At 41.8% G+C, this 12,111-nt stretch overlaps 1 protein-coding gene across 8 annotated transcripts in view; it reads left to right on the plus strand.

Annotated features, from left to right (window-relative positions):
- Positions 1–12,111, plus strand: part of MYO5A (myosin VA) — a 103,956-nt gene that overhangs the window by 23,239 nt on the left and 68,606 nt on the right. For all 8 annotated transcript variants that reach the window (XM_083850025.1, XM_083850027.1, XM_083850029.1 and 5 more), the window contains exon 4: positions 5,893–6,037. In XM_083850025.1, coding sequence (XP_083706151.1) covers positions 5,893–6,037 — 145 coding nt within the window. The remainder of the gene's footprint in view (positions 1–5,892; positions 6,038–12,111) is intronic.

Below are 12,111 nucleotides of genomic sequence, written 5' to 3' on the forward strand. Positions count from 1 at the left end.
TTTAATATTTTTTTTACATTTAAGCTGAGTAAAACAAAACATCATATAATGATGTGATTTCTGGAAACTAGATACTGAAAATTTCCTTCTTGTAATTGTCTGATTAAAACAAAGACACATTCTTCCAGTACACGTAGTCAAATTACCATGTGTATATTCATCATAGCCCAGTTTATGCCAGCAGAAAACATGCCCCATGATTTCTTTTTAAATACACAGTTTAACTTCGTTTCTAATCAGACTTTTGTAGGACAGTCCCCATTCTTGCTATGGTGTGCCAGAGGATATTGAGCCTTCTTGGTGCCATCATACGTTAGATTTGCTATTTGTAATTCCATTGTACTTTGTGCCGCTCTGCAGACTGTAGAGCAGGCTGTGGAAGTCATGTTGCAAGATGGCCCTCGGCAGATATCAGTGAATCCTGGCTGCAGGTATCAGAAGTAGAAACTTGTATTTTGCAGCTGAAAGCCATGTCCTGTCCTGGTCTTCAGGTGGAATGTGCCAAGTGTCAGTTTTTCCCTGTTCTGGTCGCTGGTACAGCTCTCCAGTGCTGATGGGTATGGAGGGATAAGGTAATCGGCACGTTCAGCTCCTCACAATGGGCACAGTGCAGACATTAATGTCCTGCTGGCCATTCCTAATCTGTGGGCGCTCAGCAGAGCACATCTGCTCCCAGTCCTGCTCTCAGCAGTGTCCAGACCATGGGGGCCTGAATCAGACTTCGCCTCCCTCTGCTTGCAACCAGCCTTCGTTCCCAAGGTGTGGGACCCACACCTCATCCCTCACGCAGTCAGCGCGTGGCCAGAGGCACAGAATGACTGAGGTTGGACGGGACCTCTGGAAGTGAAGCTCCCTACTTAAAGCAGGTCTGACGAGGTGGGGTTGCTCAGGGCTTTGACCAAAGAGTACTTGAGCACCTCCAATGGTGGAGACACCACAGCTCCTCTGGGCAGCCCCTGCTAAGGGTGTGTGATTTAATCCCTGAGCTTGGACACAGCCCATGTTTCTGTCCCTAGTGCCCCAGTGTAAAGCTCCTGATGGGGGAGCATTCAGTGAAAGGGCTTTTGTGTAACCAGAGTCTCATGGCCTGAGCTTGTAAATAGTTTCCAATTTATGAGTTTAGTGGTTCCATGCCTGCAAGTGCCATGCCCATACTGTGAGACAGCCTGCCCGGTTTGTGTTGTGTTTGCTTCTAAATAGGGATTGTGTTTAACATCATTTAAGAGGTTTTCAAATGAAGTGTGTTGTCAGCTGGTTTTGTTTTGCTGTTTGGGAAAACTTGTTGTTTTCATGTTTTTCCTAGTGCTACTTTAGTTGTGGGTTTGGCTGATTTTTTACAGTTTCTCCTATGTCTGGAAGGCCTTTAGCAGCTTGTGGAGTTTGGTGATATGGGATTGCTGAGCTCGATCAGCCTTCGTGCTTACCAGCACAAAGCAACACTTCTGGGAAATGCATGCTGCGTGAATTAGAAACATGAGGACTGGGCACTGTGGCAGTTTCAGGTGGCCACGGTGCAGGTGACTGAGGTTGGACACTGACTGAACCAAAGAGTGTGCTCTGCATTTGTTATCTTGGATGGTAGGCATATGTATGTTACATTACAGGCTAAGTAAAATGAAGTTGGTGAGTTAGCCTCTAAAAACCTGGTGCTTTGGTCACGGACACTCACCTTGCAAACCACTATCAGTTTCTGTCCTAAGTATGTGCTGCTTCCCCTCTGCAAAAGATTATTGCCTTAGAGCTTTGTCCGTGGAAGGAGCTGTATGTGCCTTCTTAATCTGATTCAGACGTTAGCCAAGTTAGTTTAAATACCCACTGAAGATGGTTTGAGCTAACCCAGTTGATTTAGCCTGAAGGAGATTAAAAAATCCTTTAATCTACCAAGAGAATTATGGTAACATTGCTCTTAACCAGCAGAACTAGATCTGGGATGGATGAATTTCTACAGCCCTAGAAATTAATTCAACTAATCTTTCAGTAGTGTACTATGTCAAATGGTATTAAATTCTGGAAAATTTCACTTTGAGGTAACCCAGACTTTTTAATTGAAGAACTCCTGATTTCTTAACAGAGCAACCTGTCACCAGAAATCCAGAGGTGATTTACAGTTTTATTTTACTGTTGAGAATGTGAAATGAAGAGTTACTGAAGGAAATTGAAAGGTTACAAAGGAAGAATTGAATGTTTATATGGAAAAACTGCTATGGCTATGATCAAAACTCAGTGAAAACTGCTGATTAGTTCAGATGTAAAAAATACTGCCTTTTATAAAGGACAGCAAACTTTAAATTAATAAATTATTTGCAATAATATGCAGTTTACCCACAGATGGGTGAATACATTGAAAATGAAAGAATTGGCTACCCTTAATTGAGGTATATGTAAGAAGAATGGCAAGAAGAGTAGCCAGAGTTCAATTTAATGTAACTGTAGGAATGAAAACACACGTGATGTGGGAAGGGCCATGATGTTTGTTATAAAAACAGCCATACGATTTAGTAGAGATAAAGAGAAATTATATATAAATTATTCTGGATTATAGTCTTGTAAGATAGACTGATTTAAAGTTCCATAGAAAGCACATAATTTCTGCCTCGCTTGTTTTGGGTATTTCCAGATGGCAGTTGCATGTTGATTTTACAAGCCACTCCTGAAATGAAGTGATTTTAATACGCTGGAGACTTGTCACGGGGCTGCCAGTTTTGCATTCAAGGCGTTGTTTGTGCCAACGTAACCAAAAGCAGGAGGAGGGAATTGTCTGAAGTCTTGCACAGGTTTTTAAATGTCTCTTGGATTAGACTTGCAAGCCTGAGAGGCTTTAGGAGCCTGTCCATCCCGGCTCGCAGCCGGGCTGTGAGGTGGAGCAGGCCAGGGTGGTTAATGCTCATCGCTCACTGCACGGCAGCTCCCACAGGGACTCTCCCTGACTGCCACCACGCAATGTGTGCTTTGGTAACAAGCTGTACTGCGCAGAAGTGCTGAGAAACCTCATCGGGGTGGTACGAGTGTCAGAGCAAGTGCCAGGGAATTAGCAGAGACCTGGCTAATGAGCTGCGCGAGGCGCGCATGCCCAGCTCCCACGGGAGGGCTGCCGCAGAAAAGCCCCTCCGGGTGTTCAGCGTGGCCCTGAATCCCTCATGCTGCGAAGCCATCACAGCGGCTTGCGCTCAGAGCAAATAAGTTGCCTCAGTCCTCGTTATTTTGCCTAGCAGTTGCACATTGTTGGCGAAATTAGGAATCGTGACGTGGCTTGTGTTCAGTGCCGAAACAGGCCTGAGAAATCCTGAGGATGCGTGCTCAGTAGTGCCGCTAAGGAGAGGAAAGGGAGGAAGCATTCCTGTGTATTGGCAAAGGGCCTGCAGGATCCAAGGGTGCTTCCTGGTGTTGTTCATAGCAGCGAATTTCCTGGCATTCTCTTGGCAGCATCGCAGGGGCCCTGGGACACCACCACCTCTTCCTTGCCCTGGCTGTGTCCAGCCACGCTCCCTTGTCCTCTGCAGTGCTTGGGAGAGCGTGCCGGGAGGCTGCTCTTGTACCGGGTGTCCTGGTTCCTACCTCTGCCTCCCCTGTGTTCAGCAGGGCACCGAAAGCTCTGACGTCCCAGACCGAGCTCCTGCCTGGCTTTGCCTTGCAACCCATCCTGATCCTCCACGTCTGTGACGCCGTCTTTGTGCTGCGAGCAGCTCAAGGAAATTAGCATCAGCCGGTGGTAGACCAGGCTGGGACGGCCGGTTTGGTTGCTCTCCTGGGCTGCCAGCTCCTCTCCTGTGCTGGCCTGGGTCCCTGGCACACAGGGACACAGCAGCTCCGTGCCCCATGGGCCCCTTTGGAGCTCTGCCCCAGTGAGGGCAGGGCGGGCAGGCGTGGGGAGCCGCTGGTTCACCCACCCCAGCCCGGCCACCACTGGCCGACTTCCAAGTCCCCCCCAGCTGCTGATTTTCAGGTTATCTGATGGGCACTGCAAGGTCCTTTAAAAAAACAAACAACTTTTCAATTGCTTTTTCCCAGTTTCAAAGTGCAGGCGTTCCTTGCACTGAGAATATTCCTCAAGTCTGCCAGTACTGAGCTCCTTTATGCCTGCACCCCCCTTTAGTTTTGGGCTCGTCAGTACAGCGTTAACAGCTTGGCATGCTTTTTTACAGGGACTTTTACTGAAGTTCCTGAGTCACTTGGGTGAAGTCATGGCTGATGGAAAAACACTGACTCGGTTAGATGGGCGTGCCTAGACATCTAACTAGCCATATATTTGAGAAAATAGATCAAGGTCTCTCAGATCTCTTCTTGAAAAATTTTCTGTCATTGTCTAATGCTTTTACTACAGTTTGTGCTTGATTTATAAATACATGACAGGATGTAAAAATGGGATGATACTCACAGCAGCAGAGCCAGATCATAGGTTCTTTCGCTTCCCTCCTCCCAGCTTTTGCATGGAAAATCTCTTAGATAGAAATCACAGCACTAATCTGCATAGAGCACAGGGCTGGGATCTGCCCTGAGGAAGTGTGTGCGCATGTGCATGTGAATCTCTGAGTAAATTTAGAAATGTGTTGAATGCTATGGAAATGCTTTCAGGGTGGGTATTACAGGGGTGGGTTGTCCAAGGAGTGTCTATAGCGTGCTTGCTACAGGCATTACATAGCCACACGCACCATGTAATACATATATAAGAGGAGATTCTATTTTTAAAATGGCCACAGTTAAAATTAGAGTTTCACTTTTTCCCCTCCTCACCTCTTTAAGGTGAGGATGAATTACCTTGTCAAGAGAGCATATTTTGCCTTGAATAGCCAAGTCTTATGGGGCAGTGATCAGTGTTTTCACTTCTGCATGGAGCAAGTAAGTGTTTCCTACTGATTGTAAAGTCTGCAGAAGGGAAGGGTATCGGTAGTCTTTGTTCAAAGCTTCCCTGTGGGCAGAGAAATCCTCATTTCTCGCAGGAAAGAAAATTGGACCAAAGCACTTTGTGGATAGGAAAGATGCGTGGCGTAAGACTGAGTTTTCCTGTGAAAGAGAATGGAATTGGAAGTAGTCTCTGTGGGGAGAGCAAAAGGATGGCACAAATTCAGAAATGATGTAGTAATGAGTGGTTTTAAAAGACAGGTAAGTGCATAAGTGTGATGGAAAAAATAGAAAATGGAAAGTATAAGTAGTTACATGTTCAGACATATAATGTGAGGACTTCATGGTACCTTCTAGAGGTGTAATTACTTTATTTCCTGACTTGACCTTGTGCCTCTGTGTACTGGCCTTGTGTTAATATGCGTGTGTTTTTTTGATCCCCTTCAGAAGGGCCGCTGTGCAGACCTCCTCCAGGCAGGAGGTTGTTCTGCCAGCTGGTAGAGACCTCCTGGCATCCAGATGACACCATGTCTCTACTTTGTTGCTTGGAACAAAAACTGAAGGTGTTAGTCCTGGGCACAGCATAACTCTTGAAGGGTTAATACCCTTTATGTAATTCAATTTCTGGTTATCAAGGCTGTGTAGTAGCTATAATTCACAAACACAGGTACTTTTACAATAAAATACAGGGAAATACAGTGCACATTGATCAATTTACTGTGCTGAGCAGACTGTATTTGGAGTGGGCACACTGAATCTGGTTGTGTTGTTTCATGCATGTTAGCTTTAGGAAAGGCAGGCAACAAGATGAAGTACAAAGCTGTTTCCGATGTGTTCCCTGAAGAAGGGTAGAAGTAAACTTACTCTATTTTTTGTACACAAAGCTAAGATCAGACTAAATATCTATTGAAGTCAATAATAAATCAAGTCCTTATTCTTATATAGTTAATATTTTTAGAAAAGTTAGAACAAAAGTTGGTGCTAAAGCCATTTTTGTTTTATTTTGTTTTGAATCAACTATTAATAACTTTCTTTGTTTCATTTCCTTTGTAGGTATCGTCTTAGTGGCCATAAATCCATATGAACAACTGCCTATCTATGGCGAAGATATCATCAATGCGTACAGCGGCCAAAATATGGGGGATATGGATCCACACATCTTTGCAGTGGCAGAAGAGGCATATAAGCAGATGGCCAGGTTTGTAGACAACATGAGTTTTGAATTCATAGTTTTTTTGAAAGGAATAAAATTTAAAATTTCTGGCGAACAGACTTCTTTTCATTTATGGCTCATTAAGTAGTTTGCAAGATCTATTTTTAGTACATAGTTTTTAGTGTTCTAGTATATTTCATAAGAGATTAAGTTGCTCACATTAGTGAACAGTAAAACATTATGAATGCCTTGGAGATCCTGGCTGCTGACAGGTAACAGGAATAACCACAGATCTCTTCAGAATTTAGGTCTAAAATTAGTCCAGTGTATTATAAGATTATGTTGTTTTAATTTGATTAGCAAACTGTGGAGATTCTTTTTAATCATTGGTGGTTTTTTAAAGGGAGACGTGCCAGATTCTTAACTGTTTCATATTTATGTATGATACTGATAACAGAAAAAGAAAAATCACCCAGCTTATGAATGTGTTGTGGTTTAACCCGGCCGGGAGCTAAACACCACACAGCCGTTCGCTCACCCTCCCCCCTCCCTCTCTGGGATAGGGGAGAGAAACGGGAAAGTGAAGCCTGTGAGTTGAGATAAAGACAGTTTATTAAGACAGGAAAATGATAATAACAATAATAATAATAATAATGATAATAGTATTACTACTAATAATGTGTATGAAACAAGTGATGCACAATGCAATTGCTCACCACCTGCTGACCGATGCCCAACCTATCCCTGAGCACCCAGCCCCCCCACCCTGGCTAGCCACCCCTATATATTGTTTAGCATGACGTCAGATGGTATGGAATACCCCTTTGGCCAGTTTGGGTCAGCTGTCCTGGGTCTGTCCCCTCCCAGCTCCTGCTGCACCCCTAGCCTGCGCGCTGGCAGGACAGAGCGAGAAGCCGAAAAGTCCTTGGCCTGGTGTAAGCACTGCTCTGCAACAATGAAAACATCAGCATGTTATCAGCGCTCTTCTCATCCTAATCCAAAACATAGCACCCTACCAGCTACTAGGAGGAAAATTAAGTCTGTCCTAACTGAAACCAGGACAGAATGCTACATGCTATAGGCTCCTAGACAGAATGCTATAGGCTCCTAGTCATGTCAGTAGAGTCCCAGCTGTGTAATCTGCTTTTGACTGTTATTGACTAGGATTAAGAGGGAGCGCAGGACTGGTTGCACAGAGAGTGCCCCAAAACACTGTCTCTAAGGACACTGTAACAGCTGTGCAGGAAGTCCTCATTTCCTCAAAAATTGCATGAAAATGAACTTGCAGCTTAAGGAAAGTGGTTGTTAGAAACTGTTCTTCTCTCTTGCCCCAAGAACCTGCCAATTTGAGAAGCTTTTTGAAATAGCTAGTTTCTATCATAAGAGTCTTTCAGGGTACTATGTCGTCTTAGGTTAGCAAAATGGTCACTGCTATCCTCACTGTTCAGCTACAAGTTATTGGTACAGTTTTCCTTGTTGACAATAAAACTCATGAGCAAATTAATCAAGTAAAAAAGTGAAAGAGCTTTGAATTAATTGCAGTGGCCCTCAAGCTCTACTGCAGAAGGGGGATGCAAGGCAAAGATGGGTTGAAAACGATAAAATGTTCATCTCCGCAATCAGCTACCTGTTCTCTTAAAAATTCCCATGAGTGCTAGAATGAATAGCGTGTTCCATATGTTGTGAAGTCAGTTGTGTATGTGAATACCATGATTCACTTGATACCCACATAATAGGTAGTTTGAAAAGAAAGTGGTACAGTACAGTGCAACATTTCATGACTTAGGGTAATTGCAAAATAGGCAATGTTTCAGGAATACTGTACGCTTGCACCGTTTCTATGCCAGAGGTACTCCCCTTACTTTCCTTCTCCTAAGAAAAAAAAAAAAAGACAATCTGGTATAGGAATACAAAGGCAAAACCGGTATGTCATGACAGTTATATCTGCATTGTGGCTCTTTCAATCTAGATCTCGGTTTTTCTACAGGTTATTGTTAGTCAAGTCACTCTAAAAGCTCAGTGAAGTAAAAATATGTTAGACCTATTGTACATCTGAGGCACAGTACACACCTGCAATTGTATGTCAGTGAGGGATGTAATCCAAATTCCCGGAATTTTTCTTAGTGTTAACCAACAGAGGTTAATAGAGTTGGTTGGAAGGTGATCTCTCTCCACTGGCTGCTTTTAACCACTGTCTAGAGTGGGCTTATCTCTTACCTATGTGGAAACTTCAAATTCCTGGATTTCCTGTATTCTGTTCACTTGTTAGCTGAAGCCTGTACAGTGAAGATTTCTGTCTGCATTATCTGCATTATCTTCTATTTCCTTCTCTGACATCAGAGGTAGACTCAGAGGGCTGAGATTTTGGCGAGAGTTTCCACTGTGGCTTTTCCTTTTTGATTTAATTGCTTGCTCTTCAGTTCTAGATGCACCCTCCAGCAATTCTGCTATCCTAAATAATAACAAACAAGGTGTGGTAGAAATTTCTTTTTGAAACAAATGATGAGAAATTACATAAGCGTGGAAATGATCTTAAATAATCCTCTAACATCAATGAATTAATTCCTTTGTGTGCCTTCAACATGTTATAGATGTTGTTGTTATTCTCTTATGAATAAATGAAAGTACTTTCATAGGTGTAAAGTGAAATCTGAGCACGCAATGAAAATTCATAACATTCCTCTACACTGAAGTAACTATTTCATTGTTTATTTACTTTCCTAATGTTTATTTCCTTTTCTCTCTATTCCTCAACACTGAAGTAACAATTCCATTGCTTATTTATTTTCTTAATGCTTCTTTTCTCTCTATTTTTGTTTGATTGTTTATTTTTAAGAATTTCTACTGTCATTTAGACTTACTGGGTGTTTGCTAGTTGAATGAGGTTTTTGAATGCTGTATCCAGTTCATTAGTTGCTTCCTACCCTTTAATATCAGTGATAATTTCTGCATTCTAAATAAATCACTTTTTACTCCTGAATTATGAAGTTAAAAGAAAAAAAAATGTGAATATTTAAAGTTCTGCTGTTGGTCATCTAAAAAAGAAAATCCAATTGTATGTGACTTTCATTAATGATTTAACAATTGCATCAACTGTTCATATGGTGGCTATATTTATGGCAGCAATCTGCATTTATGCATATATATGCTGAGATTTATTTTTCTGCTGCTTCTAATCTGTCCTAACTCCATGTTTAAATGATGACTGGAATAATTAGTCATGATGCTTCTATCCATAAAGCTTCAACACATAAATATTTAGTCCTTAAGTCGTCTTGTTATTTATAATTCAACGATTTGGAATTTGTTCTTGCCATCTTATTGCTTGCTTTACTGTGACTGAGAAATTCTTCTCTTGTGTTTGGTTGTAACTAAATGATTTCTGCAGTCTTCTTTAGCCAAACAGAATGACCCATGACAGCTAGTCATAGTAAACTAAGTATTTACATTGTGTCTTCAGTACATACAGTACAAAAATATGGAAGATTAGTAAAAAACAACATGGCTCTTCTTTACCCACACATGATAATCAAATAACTGATTTTTGTTACCGCAGCCCAGTAAAACGTGCACAACTTTTTAGGACTACTTTCAGTTTGGATTTATATTTCTTTTCCTTCTTCCACCAGAGCAAAGTGTCTGGGCAGTTAGTCTGCAGTGTGGTGGGGCGGCACCAGGGGTTATCAATAGGTTATCAAAGGTTTTATCAGTACTTTGTTGGTCTGTTTTGTTCCATTCCTATTGTAGTTGGTGACAGATAGAGCAGAGGTCAGTGCTTTTCAATTTAATAAATGAAATTAGTCTTTGTTTTCTGATTAATTAGTAAAGTTGTTAAGCAAAGTGCAAGTTGAGTGACATTTGCAAACAGAATTACATACTGGTGAGATCCCTATAAAACTCGGTGAGTGCTAGGATGGAAAGCAATACTGTTTTAAGAGTCAGTTTCTGAAGGTTTGTTTTTTTCTATTTGGACAAAGCATAATGATTTATTCAATGTTAGCACGTATCTTTTTCATTAAATTATCTTTAATAAGTAGGCTGCCTATCCGTTTTGACAGTTTTATGGCATGTGTCTGATGGCTCTGAGCTATGAAGATTTGTTTATATTACTTTTTGTTAAAAAGGAAGCTTGGTGAGCTGGTGAGTAGGTGTTTTAAAAGCACCTTGACTGACAATCTCCAGTTATCCCAGCCATCCCAAGCCGATGTCCTGTTATAAAAATGCACTTTTGGTCAGCTGCTGCTTTGTTTCCCATTGTCTCACAAATGGATCCTCTGTTCACACCCACCAGAAATTGGGAGAGGGATGATGAACAACGCGTCACAGGTCTGTATGCAGATACAAAACGAGAGCCTGCCATGGTAGGTGGGCACTGTGCAGGCATACAGCAGCCTGCTTTGACGTATGACTGTGACATACAACTTTTCAAATGAAATACTTACCTCGAAGAGAGATGATTATTTTGGGGCTTTGCTGTTAAAATTCGAATGAAAAGGGAAATTGTCATTTCTGGTGAAAACGGATGATATTGGATTAAGGAAGTAACCCTTATGCTTTGGGTCTGACATTTTGTGATAATACCGAGTATAAGACAGCAAGTAGACTATTCAAGCTGATATAACATCAAGGACCTACTTGATTGAGCAGTGATTATTTTTAGGCAGCAGAAGGGTTAAGCATGGTTGTAGCTGGAAGCTCGAGTTCATGTGAGGTGTCCTGCTGGTAGCTAAGCAATGAGCTTTAATAAACTACTTGCTAGAGTGACCTCTGACTAATCCCCAGATAAATCACTTCCATAGTGCTGGCTCATCTTTGTGCTCCTCTGGTGTGCAATCTGTCATGATTTTGCAGCATGTGCTGACCTCAGTTTTCTTCGTTTGTATGTGTCGAGAGATGTTACCATCAATTCATTATCTTTTCACCTTTTGGTGTTTGTACAGTACAGAGCTGTGTTTCCTGGTACTATTGAAATGGCAAGTGGTGCAATTTGTTCACTGAAAAAGGTATATGTGCTGTTTTTGAGAGTGTTGCAGAATGTTTTTACCAAGCTGTTGTTGAACAGGACCATAAGATGTTTCAGAACTTGTGGAGTTTTGTAGTAGCTGAGTTTGCAGCTGAATCAGCTTATATATAATGGTAATATTTCACCTCTGTGTGGCACTTTCCATGATCAGATCTCGAAGTCCTTTACAGAGGAGATCACTATCATTTTTTCCATTTGTTGAAACAGACATAGAGAGTTGGAAATATCCTAATCCAGAGTCTGATGGCTTGATCCCACCAGCCTGACAATAAAATGCATGTGGTTGATAGTGCTGCACTTGAATGGGTTTCATAGCAACATTCTCCTGTAGCTTATTTGTTTTCAACATACAAAATTAAACATGCTAGGTTTTTCATGCCTTCGTTTCCTGCAGACTTAAGGTATCTCTGTGCCAGGCAACAGATATTGTTTGCTTTTAGAGAAGACTTCATGTTTTCCAGGCACTCTACATTCACTAGTCTGTGTCTAATGCCAGTATATCATTTTCCACTTGCACAGAAAAAAAACACTAAGGTGGAGATGGTGTGCTGTGGCCATGCCTCTTGTCACCCCAGAGTTGGATCCCAACACGGAGCTTCCAGCCTCCAATTCCTGTGCTCAGAACATCCTCTTTTGTCCAGCAGCTGAACAGGATGTCAGTGAGAAATGCTGTTATGTTTAATGAGCAGTTAAACTAGAAATGTATTTAGGAATGTTGTTAAAGAAGACGGTTTGTTGGACTAATATTTCATGCCTATTAAAATGAATACTCTTTACAAAGAATTAATTTACTGATTAGTCAGTAGGAATTGTTGTGACTCAAGGTGCAGCTGAACGCGTCTGAACTGTTGGAGCATGGTTTATGCAAAGAGCAGGATGTTTCAGGTTGGAGCATGTGAGAGCCAGATAGTCAAAATAAACTGGTGGTACAGGGTATGCAGGTGGGACAGACCAAGAAACCTAACTGCTGTTCTGCACAAGAAGTGACACTTCCTGCTGGGCACAGCACTAATAACTAACTCTTTTAATTCCCCCCCATCACATTGACACAGAATGGTTCAAAGCCCTTTAGTTTCTAGTAATAATCCTTAACACT

Source organism: Anser anser, assembly GCF_964211835.1.
Source record: "Anser anser genome assembly, chromosome: 10".
Classification (NCBI taxonomy): domain Eukaryota; kingdom Metazoa; phylum Chordata; class Aves; order Anseriformes; family Anatidae; genus Anser; species Anser anser.